This window comes from Asterias rubens, chromosome 1 (assembly GCF_902459465.1).
Source record: "Asterias rubens chromosome 1, eAstRub1.3, whole genome shotgun sequence".
NCBI classification, from domain to species: domain Eukaryota; kingdom Metazoa; phylum Echinodermata; class Asteroidea; order Forcipulatida; family Asteriidae; genus Asterias; species Asterias rubens.
Window position 1 is genome coordinate 10,907,734 of NC_047062.1, and position 21,699 is coordinate 10,929,432.

At 40.3% G+C, this 21,699-nt stretch overlaps 1 protein-coding gene across 17 annotated transcripts in view; it reads left to right on the forward strand.

Annotated features, from left to right (window-relative positions):
- LOC117303042 (neurogenic locus notch homolog protein 3-like) overlaps positions 1–21,699 on the forward strand; it is a 52,509-nt gene that overhangs the window by 24,249 nt on the left and 6,561 nt on the right. For 12 of the 17 annotated variants that reach the window (XM_033787215.1, XM_033787133.1, XM_033788068.1 and 9 more), the window contains 17 exons: positions 188–328; positions 880–1,023; positions 1,633–1,776; positions 2,176–2,316; positions 4,541–4,684; positions 4,931–5,080; positions 6,096–6,233; positions 8,951–9,115; positions 10,012–10,152; positions 11,953–12,111; positions 14,366–14,506; positions 15,016–15,156; positions 15,977–16,138; positions 18,112–18,270; positions 18,965–19,049; positions 19,448–19,494; positions 21,101–21,176. In XM_033787215.1, the coding sequence (XP_033643106.1) occupies positions 188–328; positions 880–1,023; positions 1,633–1,776; positions 2,176–2,316; positions 4,541–4,684; positions 4,931–5,080; positions 6,096–6,233; positions 8,951–9,115; positions 10,012–10,152; positions 11,953–12,111; positions 14,366–14,506; positions 15,016–15,156; positions 15,977–16,138; positions 18,112–18,270; positions 18,965–19,049; positions 19,448–19,494; positions 21,101–21,176 (2,278 nt within the window). The remainder of the gene's footprint in view (positions 1–187; positions 329–879; positions 1,024–1,632; positions 1,777–2,175; positions 2,317–4,540; positions 4,685–4,930; positions 5,081–6,095; positions 6,234–8,950; positions 9,116–10,011; positions 10,153–11,952; positions 12,112–14,365; positions 14,507–15,015; positions 15,157–15,976; positions 16,139–18,111; positions 18,271–18,964; positions 19,050–19,447; positions 19,495–21,100; positions 21,177–21,699) is intronic. The other 5 variants (XM_033787379.1, XM_033787299.1, XM_033787982.1 and 2 more) reach the window with 5 other exon arrangements.

Consider the following 21,699-nt stretch of genomic DNA (forward strand, 5'->3'; position numbering starts at 1 on the left):
GTTTAAAATCAGTGCTCTTAAACGCTCGGTCACGACACTTCCACATGACCCAGATTTGAACCCCAATAATGTTGACTGAGCATCAGAAATCGAGTTCAATGCTGTAGACCCTCGCAGCCACGATACACTACAGCCCCATGTTATTTCTTTTTCATCACAGTTTAATTCAAACTTTTTATTTCCAAAGTGAAACCAGGAATGTGCCCCATAATTCCACCTGGCACAGCAGCGATTTGTGTTGAAGAATGCATGAATGATACTCAATGTGAAGGAATCAAGAAATGCTGCAGCAACGGATGTGGACATACCTGCCGGGATCCAATGCCATGTAAGAGAAAACACTCCCATGAGCTCATTATATAAACATTTATCTGGCATAAGTAAAAAAGGAATCTTAAAAAGACTCAACAAATGAAAATTAAAACTATACATTTTTGTTGTTGATAGCAAGGTTAACTTAGCTACTAACAGTAAATTAGGCCATTTTTAATACAGTGTATGCAACGCTTTACACCATTACTTGTCCTGTTCATTGGGCCTTAACAATTTCATGAAACCACCTCAACGCCTTAGGAGTATGCAACGGCTTTACGGCTCATCCGAAGGAAGACGCAATGGTTTTAAGTGTCTTGCTTAAGGACACAAATGTCACGACCGAGACTCAAGCCCACACTCTGCTGATCAGAAACACCAGAGTTTACAATCAGTGCTCTTCACAGCTCATTCACTGCACTTCCACATGACCGGGAATTGAACCTCCTGTTGACTGTGCATCAGAAATTGAGCTCAATGCTGTAGACCCTCGCAGCTAAGATACACTACAGCCCCAATGTTAACTACTTTTCATTACAGTTTAATTCAAACTTTTTATTTCCGCAGTGAAACAAGGAATGTGCCCCATGATCCCACCTGGCACAGCAGGGATATGTGTTGAAGAATGCATGGATGACACTCAATGTGAAGGAATCAAGAAATGCTGCAGCAACGGATGTGGACATACCTGCCGGGAACCAAGTTTGCCAAGTAAGACAAATCTCACAAAAGCTTCTTTGCAAAATGTCTTTATTTTTATGTCGTCATCAGAGTTTAAAAGAATATTAACCTGAAAATTTATTCAATGACTTTATAGCTGCTTCATGTAAAATAAAGTATATTGTACGCACCAAAACAGTTTCCCAACTTGCTCAAGACTAACATTCTTGTGCCTGGAAAAACTGTTTGCATTCATCAGTTGGACAGCTGACTTGTTTGTTCATGTGGATGTGTCGTTGTTTCTCCCTCACAAAGAGGGAGAGGGGTTTCTTATACGCAGGCCCTGTTTCTGGTGCTTATTGTGTAATTCCCAATTCCAGACCTCTGTCTTTTTGGGATACAAATGTGGCTTACACCAACTCTGCCTGCTGGCAGTATCATATCGACTTCAATAAGCAGATTAGTATTTTTTTGATTTGATGGCTTCATTAAGCATTTAAACAAAAAGCACTGGAAGCTCCAAAAAGTTTTTGAAATGTCTTTTGTTTTTAATACTGACCGAGGGGCTTTTAACTGCTGTTTGATTTTGGAAAAAAAGTGTGTGCATTTAAAAACAAATTATGAACAGTAATGATCAATGGACCCTTGATTTAATTACAGTGAAGCCTGGAGTGTGTCCCATGATCCAACCTGGCACAGGAGGGATATGTGTTGAAGAATGCATGGATGACACCCAGTGTATGGGAATCAAGAAATGCTGCAGCAACGGATGTGGACATACCTGCCGGGAACCAAGTTTGCCAAGTAAGAAAAATCTCACAAAAGCTTCTTCGCAAAAGCGTTTTAATTTGATGTTTTGTAAAGTTTTGCACCAGCAAAAGTTTTTTGGGGATTAATTTAAATTTAGACATGAACTAAACACTTTTTATAACAGTTTTTTTTTTAAAGGATTTTTAAGACAAGAAAAGACCTTATGCACATGGCGTCATTTCAGTAGGGCGCCCTCACCTAGAGGTCAAAAGGAGGTTGTTCATTGGCCAATAGTGTGCGCCGCGCGTACAAATCTGTGCGTCTCGATTGTTTCGTCACCGTTTTTCCTGTAAGATGGCGGCTTGATGACGTCAATGCATAAGGTCTATTATCATTTGAATACATTACCATGGTTTTGCAACTGAAAACGTTTTTGTTTTTTTTCGGTTACAGAGAAACCAGGAATGTGCCCCATGGTCCCTCCAGGCTCAATAGGAATATGTGTTGAAGAATGCAGGAATGACACCCAGTGTATGGGAAACAAGAAATGCTGCAGCAATGGATGTGGACATACCTGCCGGGATCCAATGCCATGTAAGACAATACTCCTACTTGAGCCCACTTAACGCTCTCAGCGCCATCTGTTTTTGCGTTTTGAACCTAAAGTGTCCAGCTTTTCGAGGTTGTTCAAAATGTTTCCGAAAAAGAAAAAAAAAGTCTTTCTCGCCAAACAAAATGTATCTGGCTGATTTGTGTTGCAATGGTACATCCAAAAGTAAAAAGAATTTCTTGAGTTATAATACACTCTGGTGATAACATGTATGTTTATGGGTCGTACATGTACGATTGATGAGACTTTTGAGAAACATAAAATAGATTGTATATGTACAATAATGGCACTCTCGGAATGCATAAAATAATTTGTACATATTTTTGACCTTGGCGGCATTTATAGAATTAAGTTTGTGAATGTTTCCAATTATTTTATCATATTTTTCAAAGCTCAGTTTTCAGATGAAAGTTGGCAAAAGTGTTGTTGCTATTGGTTAAAATAACAAATTGTATTTTACGTTATTCTTTAATAGCTGGATATTTGCCTTGGGATAAAGAATACTAGTATTTGGTTTTACCCATATACACCGATTTGTGTTAGCACTACATGTACATGTATATGCCTGTGATGTTTTTCACAGAGCTCGGGGTAAGTACTGAGTATACAGTGCTAACACACATCTGTGTAATATGGGTAAAACCAAAAGTTAATATACATTATTCTTGATAAGTATATTCCGAAATGTGTATCATGTTGTACAGAGACGAAGTCAAAGTCAGTAGGCTGTTGCACATTATTGTCTGGTGTGACTGAAAGACAAGTGGAAAGGGATTATGAAACTGATTTGTATTGTGACATCAAACTCTTCTCAGCAATTAAGAACACTTTCGGAACAGAAAAATATTTGAAAGTTCACAGATTTACAAATAACTTACAGGGTTTACAGAAGGTAATGGTGAAAGACTTCTCATGAAATATTATTCCATGAAATGCTTTACTTTTTGAGAAAACATTAAAATAATATCAATACTCGATATCGAGAATTACGGATTTATTTTAAACATTAATTGTTAAGACACGGCGAAACGTGCGGAAACAAGGGTGGGTTTTCCCGTTAGCTTCTCCCGACTCCAATGACCGATTGAGCCTAAATTTTCATAGGTTTGTTATTTTATATATAAGTTGTGATACACGAAGTGTGGGACTTTGACAATACTGTTTACCGAAAATGTCCAATGGCTTTAAGATTGATACATGTCTGGGTATCAAACAGCCCAAGGGATAATACCATTTAGTACGATCTTGTTTCTTTCAGAGAAAACAGTGATTGTAATAGCAACAAATAAATAAATGAAACCAGGTTTTAAATAAGGGAATCAATGTGTGGTGAAGAGGTTTTCAACTAGTGATCTAATCCCAACGAGGCCTGGTTCTTGATAATTTTACCGAGACGAAGTCGAGGTAAATTTTCAAGAACCAGGCCTCGGCGGGTTTAAACCACTAGTTGAAAACCGATTCAACACACTTTGATACCCATTCATAAATACCTTTTCGGTCAAAAAACATCAACACTTTTTGGTCAAAAAGTAAAATAAATGCAAAAATTATAATTGTTCAATGATTTCTTTCAACACAACACCCCTCCAGCTATGAAATGGTAAGGCCCTCCGCCGCCCTCGGGTAAACAACTCCTTATAAGGGAATGCTGTGCGCGTCGCGCGTGTTGCGTGATGTGGCACAACTCTCCCGGCCGTTGCTCTCGATCAATAGGAATGAAGAAACTGTCTTATAAGCACAGGTGCAAGATCGCGTGTCACGCCCATGTTTCAACACTTTTTACTGGTCATAAACAAAGGTTTATACACACCCACGTGACGCGCTCTCCACCAATAGGAATAGCGAAACTGTCTGAGGTATTTATGAATGAAATTATATAATTATCTGTTGCAAACTGCTTATCATCCAAAAGGTCCTATGGTATAAATGCAAAACAGAAAAGTTAATGGCATGATGTTTTTACCCTAGCAGTTCTTTTTTTAAAGCCCAAAAGGAAGACTCTGCCAGGACCGTAACTTCAGGCCATGAACTATTTTTGAAAACAAGGTGTATGAGCTTCAACCAACATGACCAATGGCTCTCTGGAAGTGATTTCTTTTAAAGAGATAAACCTGAAAATTTGTGTAATTTCAGGGACTTTGACTACTGCCTTATCGTGCAAAGGAAGTGCGTGTAATTTTGATCGATGGATGTTTCATTTATTTACAGTGAAGCCTGGAGTGTGCCCCATGGTCCAACCTGGCACAGGAGGGATATGTGTTGAAGAATGCAGGAATGATACCCAGTGTATGGGAAACAAGAAATGCTGTAGCAACGGATGTGGACATACCTGTCGGGAACCAAGTTTGCCAAGTAAGACAAATCTCACAAAAGCTTCTTCACAAAATGTCTTTAATTTTGGTATTGTCATCGGGGTTATAGCAAAAGAAATATTCGCAATGTGCAACAAAAAAAAGGAATTTTTCGACTTTCTATTAGATTTATATACTTTTTCTGTATTGTGATAACTAAAGTGATGATGTGCCATCTTTCATCTTATCATGGTTTGGAAGTTGTCATACTGAACATGCTGAACAGGTTTTTTGTTTTCTTTTACAGTGAAACCAGGAATGTGCCCCATGGTCCAACCTGGCACAGGAGGGGTATGTGTTGAAGAATGCATGAATGACACCCAGTGTATGGGAAACAAGAAATGCTGCAGCAACGGATGTGGACATACCTGCCGGGAGCCAGAATCTAGGACAGAAGGTTTATCTTTTTTTCTGGAGAAATATCCATACAGCTTTACTCATTTACTAAAGCATGCATTTGTACATTGAAACAGTGACAATTTGGTTTTCCCTGTAAAATATTGCAAAAATCTCCTGGAAGCTTGAAGCTTTGTATGAGTTAGTGGTTTTGTCCGGTATGGTACGGCTGCACTTAAAACTTACTTGCACTTCAACCACTGTGCGAGTAAAGACCTTATTATGCACAGGATGTAATTTCAGTAGGGTGCCCTTGCCTCAACGTCTAAAGGTTTTTTCTTTGGCCAATCCTTTGCCCTGTGCGTACAAATCTTTGCATTTCTATTGTTTCATCATCGTTTTACCTCTAAGATGGCGGCTGGACAACGTCAGTGCATATACCGGTAGTCTCATTTATATAACTGACATACAGATCCTTATCATTTGACTGGTGGAACTTACACTTCACGTGACATTCACTATTACTCCCATCCGCACCTGCGATCAAAAAGACCTATTCGCCCATGGGGAATAGAATTTCCCATTCAACAGTTAGGATCATCCTTGTTCCCAATGTTTTTGAGCAGTACAGCGCCGCCACGCCACTGCTAAAACAAACGAACACCTGTGCAAAAGGTTGTGATCCGATTTGTGCATTGTTGCCACTACGCGGCGCTATATGATTTTTGGTTGTTGGTAATTTGTGTGATTTTTCATAATTTTATACTTTTAAAATACATCAAATGACAAGGATCTATATGTCAGTTATATAAAACAAATATTGAGTGGCTTTAATTCTTGGAATGGAAGGAATATTTTATCCCTTTGTAAAATTTGGACTGTTCCATTTCACTCGGCTTCGCCTCGTGAAATGGAACAGTCCAAATTTTACCTCGCGATAATATTCCTCCCATTCCACTCTGAGCCACTCAATATTTGTTTACTGTTCTCTGAGGAGGTTTCTCCACAGTAAAGGAAGATCATGATTATGGTGATTACGATGCTTAATGATGATTGATTTTGTGCTATACTTTCAGCTATGATGATGAAACCAGGAACCTGCCCAACACAAGACATGGTGCCTTATGTTCACTCCTGTGGGGAATGCACAAGTGATTCTCAGTGCAGGGGACGTATGAAGTGCTGCAACCAAGGATGCTGCTTGGAACCTATAGGTAAAACCAGAATCCTCTGACTCAAATTAATCACCCTGTTGGCTTAAAAACGAAAGCACTAAAGCTTATTCACGACACGCTAGGATTAATCCTATCTCGAGTTAAGACGAGTTACTCGTCTTAACATCTTCGGATACAGAATTTAACTCGTCCTAAGTCCTTAGATTAATCCTAAATTAGGACGAGTTTGGGGAAATCTACGGCTGGTCACTTTCGGTCAGAGAGAAGTATTCCCAACATGTTTGTGCAGAAAATAACAAATCTGTGAAAAGTTTGACTCAATCGGTCATTGAAGTTGCAAGAGGATAATGAAAGAAAAAACAACCCTGTTGCACAAATTTGTGTGCTTTTAGATGACTATCGGGTAGAGACTGAAAAACCTACATGCAAGGCTCTGGTCCATGTATCAAACCGGGGTCCGGTTATTGAGCCGGGGTCCACAGAGGTGAAAGGCACTGAGCCAACATGACTGCCCAGTGTCGGGGTCCACAGAGGTGAAAGGCACTGAGCCAACATGACTGCCCAGTGTCGGGGTCCACAGAGGTGAAAGGCGCTGAGCCAACATGACTGCCCATTGTCGGGGTCCACAGAGGTGAAAGGCACTGAGCCAACATGACTGCCCAGTGTCGGGGTCCACAGAGGTGAAAGGCACTGAGCCAACATGACTGCCCAGTGCCGGGGTCCACAGAGGTGAAAGGCACTGAGCCAACATGACTGCCCAGTGTCGGGGTCCACAGAGGTGAAAGGCGCTGAGCCAACATGACTGCCCATTGTCGGGGTCCACAGAGGTGAAAGGCACTGAGCCAACATGACTGCCTAGTGTCGGGGTCCACAGAGGTGAAAGGCACTGAGCCAACATGACTGCCCAGTGCCGGGGTCCACAGAGGTGAAAGGCACTGAGCCAACATGACTGCCCAGTGCCGAGGTCCACAGAGGTGAAAGGCACTGAGCCAACATGACTGCCCAGTGCCGAGGTCCACAGAGGTGAAATGCACTGAGCCAACATGACTGCCCAGTGCCGGGGTCCACAGAGGTGAAATGCACTGAGCCAACATGACTGCCCAGTGCCGAGGTCCACAGAGGTGAAAGGCACTGAGCCAACATGACTGCCCAGTGTCGGGGTCCACAGAGGTGAAAGGCACTGAGCCAACATGACTGCCCAGTGTCGGGGTCCACAGAGGTGAAAGGCACTGAGCCAACATGACTGCCCAGTGCCGGGGTCCACAGAGGTGAAAGGCACTGAGCCAACATGACTGCCCAGTGCCGAGGTCCACAGAGGTGAAAGGCACTGAGCCAACACGACTGCCCAGTGTCGGGGTCCACAGAGGTGAAAGGCACTGAGCCAACATGACTGCCCAGTGTCGGGGTCCACAGAGGTGAAAGGCACTGAGCCAACATGACTGCCCAGTACCGGGGTCCACAGAGGTGAAAGGCACTGAGCCAACATGACTGCCCAGTGCCGGGGTCCACAGAGGTAAAAGGCACTGAGCCAACATGACTGCCCAGTGCCGAGGTCCACAGAGGTGAAAGGTACTGAGCCAACATGACTGCCCAGTGCCGAGGTCCACAGTGGTGAAAGGCACTGAGCCAACATGACTGCCCAGTGCCTGGGTCCACAGAGGTGAAATGCACTGAGCCAACATGACTGCCCAGTGCCGGGGTCCACAGAGGTGAAAGGTACTGAGCCAACATGACTGCCCAGTGCTGGGGTCCACAGAGGTGAAAGGTACTGAGCCAACATGACTGCCCAGTGCCGAGGTCCACAGAGGTGAAATGCACTGAGCCAACATGACTGCCCAGTGCCGGTGTCCACAGAGGTGAAAGGCACTGAGCCAACATGACTGCCCAGTGCCGGGGTCCACAGAGGTGAAAGGCACTGAGCCAACATGACTGCCCAGTGCCGAGGTCCACAGAGGTGAAATGCACTGAGCCAACATGACTGCCCAGTGCCGGTGTCCACAGAGGTGAAAGGCACTGAGCCAACATGACTGCCCAGTGCCGGGGTCCACAGAGGTGAAAGGCACTGAGCCAACATGACTGCCCATTGCCGAGGTCCACAGAGGTGAAAGGTACTGAGCCAACATGACTGCCCAGTGCCGAGGTCCACAGTGGTGAAAGGCACTGAGCCAACATGACTGCCCAGTGCCTGGGTCCACAGAGGTGAAATGCACTGAGCCAACATGACTGCCCAGTGCCGGGGTCCACAGAGGTGAAAGGTACTGAGCCAACATGACTGCCCAGTGCTGGGGTCCACAGAGGTGAAAGGTACTGAGCCAACATGACTGCCCAGTGCCGAGGTCCACAGAGGTGAAATGCACTGAGCCAACATGACTGCCCAGTGCCGGTGTCCACAGAGGTGAAAGGCACTGAGCCAACATGACTGCCCAGTGCCGGGGTCCACAGAGGTGAAAGGCACTGAGCCAACATGACTGCCCAGTGCCGAGGTCCACAGAGGTGAAATGCACTGAGCCATCATGACTGCCCAGTGCCGGTGTCCACAGAGGTGAAAGGCACTGAGCCAACATGACTGCCCAGTGCCGGGGTCCACAGAGGTGAAAGGCACTGAGCCAACATGACTGCCCAGTGCCGAGGTCCACAGAGGTGAAATGCACTGAGCCAACATGACTGCCCAATTAGATGACAATCGGATGATTTGTGAATAATTATGGAATGACTCGGGCCGGATTAAATAAAAAGAGATTTGATTTACCCAACAGAAACGCCTGGACAATGTCCCTATGTCCCAATGATGCCTGTACTAAGTCGATCCCCTGAGAGATGTGAAGAGCAATGCTCCTCAGACAGTGACTGCGAAGAGGAAGGGATGGGCAAGAAATGCTGCAGCAATGGATGTGGAACCAAGTGCATTGAGCCGATCAGAGGTGAGGTTATGTTCCAGAGATCTTTATAATTTCATCTTGATCAATATGAGGGCAAGATAATAATAATAATAATACAAATTAAAATAATAATACTTAGTTTGCATTTTTATGCCCCCAAGTCTGTGATAAAAGTAGTGACACTCCTGGGCTAGTTATCAAGATCGGATGACAGTTTGCGTTGCTTTTGACTGCTTCTGGGCATGTGTAAACTGAAATAAGGCGATGCGAAACAATGAAAACCAACTTCTTCTTTTTTTGGGGGGGGGGGAGCGACGGTGTATTATTATCATTTTATTTTTCCATTAATACGTAGGAAATAACATCAGGCAGTCAAAATAAGATAAGACTGTAATTGTGACGCCAAGTATGTTCGCCAATTAAAGTGCCTGATGCTGTATTTTTAGGAATGATTTCATGGTAGTGAAATCACTGGTAGGGCCTATAGTTTTATTGAGCTACTTATAAGCACAAAACGTAAGCACAACATAATTATGCTTACCTTAATAATGTAACCAACCAAACACCACAACACATGTACAATATGTGACTTGTAACTTGCTTATTTTTAAGTAAAAAGTTGCTGAGCATAACTCTCTCCAAGCAGCTCCGTGAAATTGGGCCCATCAGCAGAACAGGAGTGTACACTTTCAAAGAGCCTAAAGATAGGCCAATCCACAATGTCTAGGGGTCGATTTCACAAAGAGATACAACTCATCTTATCTTGACTCGAGTTACGACAAGTACATTAACTCGTCCTAACTAAGGTCTGCATGCTACAGTGCAGAGTTGGGACTCGTCCTAAGTCCCAAGATTAGTCTTAAGTTAGGAAGAGGTTTGCGAAATCGACGGCAGGCACAGTTAACAATGTTTTAAATTTCTCCTCACTAACACTACAGAGAGGAAGCCAGGAACCTGTCCAGTAGTGCCAAAAGATACTTTTGGTATCTGTGTGGAGGAATGCAGTGGGGATGAGGAGTGTTCAGACAGACAGAAATGTTGCAGTAATGGGTGCGGTCACTTATGCATGGACCCACAAGGTAAAACACTGAAACAGGAATAAGTTTTTGGCCATGCATGGAGCCTTACTCATGGTGATTGAAGATGTAGTATATTTTACCTATTATTACCCTCATATTTTATGAAGTTTCAGCTTCATTAGTTGCCAAGTTTTTGAAGAAAAAAAAAGGTGAAAAACACAGAGCAGTGTTTTAAGGAGAGCGGCGTAAATCCAGTATGCTAAAATAAGAAAATTATTTTTGTGAAATTGTTGTACTCATTTCTCTAATACTCTGAGGTTTTCTATCATCGTTATTTATAGCAAGTGTAAAGCTTAATGTAAATAATGTGGACTAATACTTTTGTGTTTTTTCGCCCTAAACCCAATTCCTTTTATAAAGCAGCAGGTTGGTATGGTGATTATGGACCTTTCTTTGAAGATTTGTTTTTATTCAGATTAAACAGTGATGTTTTTATCCTTACCAATTCTGTATAATCACTTGGTTTAATTCACTTTTAGTTTTTAATAGGCAAAAATTAGTTCGCATTACCAAACAAGCCAGTAGGATTATTGGTTCAGATAATGACGGTCTTCAGGAACTAGTTAAGAATAGACTTATGAGTAAGTTTCACTGTATTTTGTCTGACAACACACATCCCCTTTACCCACTGATTGTTCACAACAAATCTGATAGGATCCGTCAACTAAGCCTTAAGACTAACAGGTTCAAGAACTCATTTTTACCTATTGCTATCCATAATTTTAAATGTGGTTTTATTAGATAACTGCAATGCATCCAGCCCTATGCACTGTCTTAATTGTTTATTATTGTTTTATTTGTTTTTCTGGCATCTCCTGTGCAATTTGGCCTCTTTTAATTTGGGGAGGGGGTCCACTACCAAATCATGCTTTAGCGTTTGACTGTTTGTTTGTTTGTTTGTTTGTTTGTTTGTTTGTTTGTTTGTTTGTTTGTTTGTTTGTTTGTTTGTTTGTTTATTGGTTTTTATATAAACTTTAATTTTTTTACTTACATTAAGGTTATTGTTTATGTAGTATTGTGGTAATTCTTGTGCAATTTTACATTTTAATATTCTATATGTTGCTGTACAATAGGATTGTAAATTTCATGTATTTTTATATACTTGACGAATAAACCATTCAATTCAATACAATTCAATAATACTTTTAAAGGCACTGGACACCTTTGGTAGATATCAGAGACCAGTATTCTCACTTTGTGTGTCCCAGCATACAGTATGCATAAAATAACAAATCTGTGCACATTTTTACTCAATTACTATAGTTTTATTAGACTTTACTCTGGCATATAAATATGAATCAAGTCGATGCATAAAGAAACCATGAACCAAAATAGCTTAAAAATACCAAGTGAGTGGCGAGGAGGAACAGGTGACCAGCACCTCTACAAAGCCGTCCTGCCACAAAGGATGTCCCCTGAAACCCACCCCACTGTTACAAAACCACCCAACCCACTGTACAAATTCAAAAATAAATTCAAACAAAAAGGGGGGGGGCTTGAAGGCGGGATTGACAATTACAGACGACAACAAGAGCAATGGCAATGCGACACCAAATTGGTGTTTGAACTTGGAAGAGAATATTATGAATGACAAAACACCCTTGTTGCATAAATATTTGCGCTATCAGATGCCTAATAAAAGGCTTCAGCTAATGTCTGATTATATTTACCTTGTATTACTTCAGAGGGAGCTGTTTCCCACAATGTTTTATACTACCGGCAGCTCTCCATTGCTTGTTACCAATTGTCTTGCATCCAGTGCCTTCCACTGATCATAGAACTTTTAATGTTTATTTACAGAGCAACCAGGAGACTGTCCTCATTCAATGCCATGGGGAATGACAATGCTTCAAATACGCCAGTCACTGTGTCTTGAAGATGAAGACTGCGCTGGCAAGAAACACCAAAGCAAGTGTTGCTCCTATGGCTGTAGAAGCGTTTGTGTGGAGCCTGTCAGAGGTAAACAGGATCAGCAGAACCTAGCTTAATTATAGACTACCGGTACTCAGGCAATTATTAGTGCATAAGTGTTTTAAAGACACTTAACACCTTTGGTAATCGTCAAAGACCAGTCTTCTCACTTGGTGTATTTCAATGTATGCACAAAATAACAAACTTGTGAAAAATTTAACTCAAGTGGTTGTTGCGAGATAATAATGGAAGAAAATGCACCCTTGTCATAGGAAGTTGTGTGCTTTCAGATGCTTGATTTTTTAGAGCTCACGTCTTGAGGTTTTAAAAATTCAAAAATTTTAGTGAAAAATAACTTCTTTCTCGAAAACTACGGTACTTCAGAGGGAGCCGATTCTCACAATGTTTTATACTGTCAACAGCTCTCCATTGCTTGTTTGGTAACAATGTTACCAAGTAAGTTTTTATGCTAAAAATTATTTTGAGTTATTACCAATAGTGTCCAGTGCCTTTAAAGATGGGCCCCAAGGTCAAGTTAAGTTTTGTGATCCATTCCTTTTGCAATAGGATAGAGACCTTAGGAAAACGGGAACAAATTTGCAAGTCTGTAGCCTCCCATTAAAATGGTGTAAAGCCACTGTCAGACATGCCAACTAGTACGTTTTTCCCGTATTTCGTACGGGTTTTTGTAAAAAATACGGGTGTACTGGTTTTGCAAAAAAAATACGGTTTGAGCATCGCCACCGCAAAAATACAATTTTATCCCAGTTGGCCGTCGTGCCCTTTTTTAACTCAAGTTCAATATTTTTTTATTGACACAAATAAGTTTTCGGCCGACTACTTACGGCCGATAATGATTATCCAGTGAACTCTATTATTCCACGGGGGTATTCCTTATTCAACTTTCACCACACATCGAGCGAGCACAACGGAGATTCCCTCGCATCCATCATTGCACGCACGCTAGTAGCACAAACCTGCATTGCTTACTACGCGCCAGTTTATCTGACGTCCCGATTTCACAGGGAACCCGTCTAAAACAATTCATTGAACAACAGAGGGCGCTGTTGTCAAATGCCCTTATATGGTAACGGTCGTTTTGTGACCGGACGAATCGAGTTTGCAAAAGAATTTTTTGCCAAAATAAAGACACAAAAGATATAGAGCGCCTGAAGCGAGATTTTTATAAGATAAATTTAAGAACTATGCCCCCAAATACAACAAACGAAACTTTTTGGGATGATTTTTTTTGTTTTTGTCTTCTTCATTGAAATTAAATTGGTTTTGTTTTGTACTTGTCTTCTTTTGACAAAGAAAATGATATTTAATTAATTGACAAGGTTTCTATATGAAATAGGATACGATTAATCAATGTCTTTAAGATATGATTTATCAATATCTTTTTTCATACAAAACCTGTTCCATTGGGTTAACCACCCGTAGGGAAACCTCTGCCAAATTTTTAATTTGTTTTCCTTTATTTTTTCTCTTCAAGTTTTAATTAACTGGTTTAATTAGGCTGTTTGATAACTTAATGGCCTTCACACCTTCTCTATTTTGCCTGTCTCGGGGCTTAAAACTACGATTACGCGTGTTTGAAAAAAAATACAGGTTTTTGATGCAAAATACAGGTTTTAGGGTTTCAAAATACAGTTTTGTGATCCCAGAGGTTGGCATGTCTGCACTGTGTTTGATACCTTTCAGATGAACGATGGCACAAGGTCTAGTTCGATTCCCGCCTGGGTACATGTAATATATGCCTCTGGTTTTGTTTCACAATAACTAGGTGGTACTGAACGTACAGTACAATATTACACATCAATTTATGGGTAAAAAAAGCCCAATATTTATGGTTTAATAGACGAAAAATTAGCATCGAGGACAAAAGAATATTAATTTTGGTTTTTACCCATACAATGATATGTGTAAGCACTGTATGCTCAGTACTTATCTGATTTCTGTGAAAAATATCACAGGCATATTACTCGGGTTGGATTCGAACCCACGACCCTTTGCAATTCTAGATCAGTGTCTTACCAACTAGACTGCCAAGATTGCTGGGTGGCTAGAGGCAGTTCGAATGTAAGCTTTTTTGGTCATTGATGATGAGTGGTCTGGTAGGAGGACGGAGACCGACCCCGACCGCGCAGACGGCATCTCCCCTCGGCTCTGGTGGCTCCCTCTGACCGGGAGGGAGAGACCAAACCTAACCCTAGACCCCTCGGCCTACTTTGGGCCGCCGTTGAACGGACCAGAGGCAGCTCCCTGATGACCGACCCGTCTGATTTTTTGCTTCATGTAGTTGAGAAGGCCGGTATGTGTCCCATGGTAGCACCAGACTCTGCTGGAATCTGTGCACAGATGTGCAATGGAGACCAAGACTGTGATGGCAATAAGAAGTGTTGCAGTAATGGCTGTGGATTTCTCTGCGTCGAGCCACAAGGTAAATGAAAAAAAAAAATTACTCTAACTGGAAGACTTTTACAAAAGCTGCTTGAAGGGTACTTTTTGTCGGACACATAAACCACACTGTCTACAGATTTAAAATAAAACTTGCCCAAATTGAAGATAATGATAGTAGAAAACAACATTGAAGAAATTCTTACAATGAAATGATATAAAAATCACTTTGTGTCTTATTCATTGTAAATCTAGAAAACAGACTTTGTTGAATATCTTTATTTAGTTATTGATTTCCTTTATTTACCCAGGGTAAGCCAAATTAGTAAAAAATAACTGGTTTCCATTTGGGCCCTGCAAACAAACTAACATATTAAAAATAAACATAAAATCACGTGATAAAACTAAGATATAGAATGTACGTAAATATTTAAGAATGTTACGGAAAATGTAAAGAGAATTTATGGAAATTGATGGAAATTTAGCTTGCCCCAATCTTCACGATTCAATATTCCAACTGACCCTGTCTATATTTTATTTTCAACCCGACAGACAGGCCCGGTACGTGTCCTTACGTTAGAGATTATCTTCTTGGGATATGTGTGGAAACCTGCAGTGGTGACTCACATTGTGAGAGAGGGGACAAGTGCTGCTTCAATGGGTGTGGTCACCAGTGCATGCCAACTGTACCTGGTAATTATTATTAGTAGTATTTTATATTTCATCTCCGTTTTGTGATTGTGGTGGACCCCATACGATGCGCCACATGATAGCTGACTGTCCACTCTCTCACCTTAGTGGTGGCAATGAAGCTCTTCACCAGGCTGAGGACCTAGCTACATGTACCTTACGCACTTACAGGATTTTGGTACTTTTTTGTAACACCAAACACAATGTCCACAGATTAACACTAAACTTACAAAGTTTGAAGATAATGATGGTAGAAAGCATTACTTAAAAAACTTACTTGCTGGGGTGCTGTAGTTTTTTGAAAAATGAGTAAAACAATGTCATGAAAGTATGTTTTTACATACTAAAATAATGTTTTCATGATGCACTGAGACGAAAATTATTTTCATGACGTTGTTTTACTCATTTCTCAAAAAACTACAGCACCCCAGAAAGTAATATTTTCAAGGAAGATTTCTACCGTCATTATCTTCAGACTGTGTTAGTTTAAATGTAAATCTGTGGACAATGTGTTTTTTTGTCCTACAAAAAGTACCCAGTCCCTTTAAAATGCGATCAGCATAGCATTCGACATCATCGTCATTTTAATTATTATTATTATTCAACTGATTGAAATTTGCATCAAGGATAAAGAGTGTTAATTTTGGTTTTACCCATATGCACTGAGTCGAATTCGCGTATGTATGCCTGTGAGTTCTTTTTCACAGAGCTCGAGAAAGTACTTAGTATACGCAGTGCTAACACAAATATGATGTATTTTGAAAAGAGAAATATGAAACAACTGATGGTTTGAATCTGAATTTCAATTTGAACGTCGTTACAGTGATAAAGGAAGATGGAGAATGCCCCGTGGTGGACCCGAGAGATGAATCGATGCAAGGCGATTGTGAGTCTAATTGTGTCAGTGATAATGAATGCCCTGGTAGATCACGATGCTGTAGGGTAGGATGTGCCAAGGTTTGTCTTCAGCCAAGACCTTCTCCAGGTAAGCAGATTGGAAAGCAAGAGATTGTTACTTTGGGGGGTTTGAGGTAACAAGGGATGAGATTTTGCAGTCTTTTGTCTCATTTCGGACTCTTTAAAAGTTCACCTGGTAATAAAAAATGCTGTACGTTTCTCCAAATGAGACATGCTCTTTGATCTACTTCTCTAGCACTGAGGATACTGTTCCCAAAAGCTTCCTTGGAATCTGGAACTCCAAAGGGTGATCAAAATGTTGAAATGCCATCATTTCAATGTATTCCCTAAGATCATCATTTCAATGTATCCCCTGAGATTTGAATCACAGTTTCAGACTTTTTTTTCGGCAATGATTCTCATCCCTGGGTAACACCATGTGTGTACCTACTTGCCAGGTAGAGTTCGTTCTTAGAGAACTGTCTTTCTTTGCTTTGTAACTACTACCTCGGCGGAAGGTATAGAAAATTGGCTGGGACTACTACTTTTGCTTATAGGTTAGTAATTAACTGCACTACCGCGGAGTCAGTTCTGGAATTGGTCTCAACATTTCGACTAGCTTGCTCTAGTCATCGTCAGGAGACTGCAAAGACAGTTCTCGAAGAACAAACTCTATCTGGCAAGTTGATGCACACATGGTGTTACCGCAAAATTATAACTCACCTTGCAATGCTTCTAATCCTACATAAGGAGATTGTTGATCACTCAACAAAAAATATGTTTTCCTTTTTTTCTAACTCATGTTGTTGTTATAGAAAGGTTTGTGGTAACACCATGTAATGACTATTCTCTAATGAGTTGAGGTGGTTCTGAAAAGAACCGTTGGTTTCAACTCGACGTTTGGATCAGTGTGCTCTGATCGTCTTCTGGAGAAAGCTTGAGAAAGATTAAGATGTTGTTGTTTAGTGTAATAATAATGCTAATAATAATAAAGACTTGTAATGCACACATATCCACCCTGTTGGGTGTTCATGGCGCAGCTAAAAAAACACACAAAAAACACAGAAAAACAGACGCAGCAAAATAAGACCTTGAAAACTTGTGACATAAGATAGGTTTTGAAAAGAGATTTGAAATTTTTGGCAAGAAGACATGATCTAAGATTAAGTGGTGGAGAGTTTCAGATGCCTGGCGTAGCTGAAAAAAAGACCTGTATGAAGTTGGTGGTAACCATTTTTCTCTGAAATGCTGTCGCTTTACCTTTTTGTGGTTGGATTTTGTTTGTCTAATAAAATTAAGAAATAAATACAGAGTTTTATAAAAGGTGACCAATCCACCAACAAGGTGTTAATGGCGCGAATTAGAGTACTATTATTATCCCATGTACATCGAGCCTGTATAAACATTCCTATGACCATCTCAACTTGTCAAGATTAAGTTTATTTATTTATTTATTTATTTCTGATTTATCCTGGGGGAACCTCTCAGTGAAACACTGTTTTTCAGAGGTGCCCAGCAACTACATACACATTAAAATTTTGAAATTGTATTCATATAAAAATATATTGATGAAAACATATTGATTAAGAGCAAGTTATGATTTGGGGTTGAACAAAGACAAATTTACTAGAGCGGGATTTGAAACAATGACCTCCGGATTAACGTGCCAGCGCTCTCTTCCAACTGAGCTATCTAGCCCTATACGCCTCTCTTAATAAATGCATGACGTCATAATTCTTAGCCAAAATGAGGCTATGGGCCAAGTCCCCCATCACTTGCAGTGGCTGCGCCCACTGCCTCGTTTTGGGCTAGCATTGTGACGTACCTCATTCATGAATATTCAGAGAGGCGTATGTTGTGGTCTCCTTATTTTGTCAATATCTTTGATTTGGGGTGCCAGTCGGAAGCCACATACAACTATTAACTACCGTGTAGCCAGGGATCACACCCAAGTTAATGAACCTGGGAAGAGGCAGCCAGGGGATCATCTTAAAACTGGATGCCACATCTGATTAAGTTATGAAGTAAATTATCTTGGTCCCATTTCTTGCCTTTGTCTAGCGCGATGCAGTGAGGATGAGCCCGAAGAGAGATGTGATCCTAACCCCTGCGATCACGCTACATGCGTCTCCCATCCTGACGCCCAGTGTGCCCCAAACATGTGTGGACAGTGTAGCCCAGAATTCTTTGATGATCAAGGCAATAGGGTCTACTGTTCAGGTACTCTTCAAACCTTATTTTGTTTTCCCAATCCTTGTGTTTCCATGCTGGGAAATTACTTAGTAACCATTATTGAACCTATTTTTGTGCTTGACCATGACGTGTCCAGCACTCTAAAAACCAAACCTACCAAACTTGTATCTGGTCGGGTGCGATGCATACTTTTGGAGAATTGTAAAAGGAGAGTATCAGAGATATTCACAGAAGCGCTTAGAGACTTTATTTTGTATTATGCGCTATATAAGAACTGTTTATTATTATTATTTTCTGTTTCCCGTGGACTGCATCTATTACAAAAATGTAAAAACTATATATTTCTGAGCATTCTGTAGTGGCTGGGTAAATTTGAATACAATCCAAAAGGGCAGTGTTTCCCGGTTGATAACATTTCTGTATGATTCTTAAACTTCTAGCTGTCCTTTAATGATTTTATTTAAAAGGAAAGCACTCAAAAGTTCATCGTGATGTTTCATTTTTTTTTTTTTTTTTTTACCACCAGAAATCTGTTTGTGTCTAACATTTTCATTTTTGTTTGAAATTGTATGAAGCCTGCATAATATTGTGACTACAGAATGTTGCCTACACAGGACCAGTTACGTCACTTTCGGATACATTCATCTTCTACATTATTTTGTCTTTCTATTCAACTGTTTCGTGTAATGACGTGAGGCTTGTGTGCTTGATTTTGTTCTAGGTCATACATACTGCAAGGGACTGAGTGACAGTGAGTTTTACATGGCAGGCACGGTACGTGACTCTTCCGATGGCTGCAATCAGTGGTGAGTAGAAACCCTAGCGTCATTACTGGACTTAGGTAATCTACTGTAGAGCCACCCAGTAATTATCTCAGAAAGCTTACTGTGATCTCTAAACTGCTTAAAAAATGGTTGTTAAAAAAAAAAATCATAAATGCCAACATAATTTTGTGATTTTTTACATATTTTCTTTCTTTAGGATTCGAATTGAAACAACAACATTAATGAAAATTTTGAGTAGAAATATTTGTTATGGTTGTGAAGTTAATTTCTGCTTTAGAAACAGCTCAGGGCGACAAAGTGCAGTTCAGGACGGCGGAGGGAAAATATAGGGCAGGACAGTGGAGCATTTTTTATTGACATATTTAACAAAGTTGCTTTTGGGATTTATGATCGAAGAACTTTTTGATTCTGTTTTGTAGCGTCTGCACTGGTAGAGGAACATGGACATGTACTAAGATTGATTGTGGTAAGTTATGAAACATTAGAGAGGTTTCGCAGGTCTATGGATACACATACAGAAACAGATACTGATACGGCGACACTTTGTGTGTTCATGTGACGCGTGCCGCGACTGTTGTTTTTTGCACACATGTTGGCAATGGATACAGGAGCTCATACACGTCGTAGAAAACGGATACTGTTTTGCAGACTTTTAGTTGTCTTTTTGACACAGATCAAAAATATTTACCACCGAATTGCTTTCACTGGTATCGTGCTTGATATACATAGATAGAAAATTGTTAGTCATTTGCAAGCAAAACGATGAGAAAATGCAGTGCATAAAACCTTTTGCCCACCTCTAACTAATTAGTCCCCTTAGGCACATGATGTTTGCTTAAACTCATTTTAGATTATTTTTATTTTTTTCATTAACATGTTTGATTGGTTTAACATGCAGTCCCTGAAAAATGCATGATATCATGCAATCATGGAGTTAAACTGCCTGTTACATATTGTGTTAAAATTCCGTAGAATAGTTAATGATGTTTCAACCCTAGCAGAGGCTTTTTTGAAGGCTATGCTGTAGGTCTTTTTGGTTGGTAAACAGTTTGCAACAGCTAATTCTATTTTCTCCATAATTTGTTGTCCATTCAAATGTACAATAAAGCAATGTTCTCGTACTCTGGAATGCAGAAAAACGTTTTTTTTTAAACACAAGCTTACTCCCCCCCTTGGGCAAAGTGACCAAGTTGCGTGTGAGATTTGGAGAGAGGAACACTCCAAAAATGAACAAGTCAACAGCTTTAAAGGGTATGGGTAATATACAAACTTCCACAGACTTATTAAACGTTTTAAAGATATTGATGGGAATCTTCCCTTAAAGTTGTACTTGCTGTGGTGATGTATTTTGTTTCTTTTTCAATAAAACAATTTTTGTCCTGGTGAGATAATAAGAAGTATACAACGGCTTATCGTGACTCCTGAAACAGTAAATTTTGACTTTTTCTCTCAAACACTCGAAGCTAAAAATGAGGCTGAAACTTCTACAGGTAATTAATGTTACAAAAACATCATCTACAAAAGTTATCAAAACCCTTTTGTTGTCATTAATTTTAACATTTAACATTCTGTATTTTTCTTTCATGTTTTACTTTCTTGTTGGTGAATGAAACTAGGGTAAGTCAATGTATTGTTTCCCATATTTCTAACAACTTTAATCAACTTCTGTCACGACACTTGTGCCCTTGAGCAATTAAACCAATTGCTTTGTAAAAAGTTGAGAAGGGAGTGCATTCTGTTTTACCAGCCAGGCTCCTAGTGGATGGTACCCATGCCTACATCCTTACAGACTGTGAAAGGGGTAATCCTGTTGCAGGCCCATGATAGTGTTGGAGGCAGTGTGGTTGTTGACAGTTGATGTTGGTTGACAGCCCAAATCGTTAAGTGTAGCCCTACCTTGTTGTAGCCATCTGGCCTAATGATGTTAGGGGAACCCTCATAAAAAATAATAACCCAAGCCCCTTTTTTAAGGGTCTTTTTAAATTGCTTCAAGACAAAAATTGTGATACATCCTCGTATGACTTAGTTTATATACATGTAATACAAATTGTTTTTTTTCTGGGGGGTTTTCAGGACTGTGATCCAAGTGAGTATGGTACTGAATGGGACTTATGACAACGTATCAGGTCGCAAGGAAATGTTCATCAAGTAAGTGGAAACAAAAGAAGATATGTACAGTCTAAATTATATTATAAGTGTGCTACCCGTAACCGATATGCGTTAACTGTATACATGTACTCAGTTCTTAAAGGCAGTGGACACTATTGGTAATTGTTAAAGACCAGTCTTCTCTCTTGGTGTATCTCAACATATGCACACAATAACAAACCTGTGAAAATTTGAGCTCAATTGGTCGTCGAAGTTGCGAGATGATAATGAAAGAAGAAAACACCCTTGTCACACGAAGTTGTGTGCTTTCCAATGCTTGATTTTGAGACCTCAAATTCTAAACTTGAGGTCTCAAAATCAAATTCGTGGAAAATTAGTTCTTTCTCGAAAAATACTCCACTTCAGGGGGAGCCGTTTCTCACAATGGTTTATTCCATCAACCACTCCCCATTACTCGTTACCAAGTAAGGTTTTGTGATAATAATTATTTAGAGTAATTACCGATAGTGTCCACTGCCTTTAAAGGAACATTACAGAATTGGTTTTGCTAACAAAAAAGTTG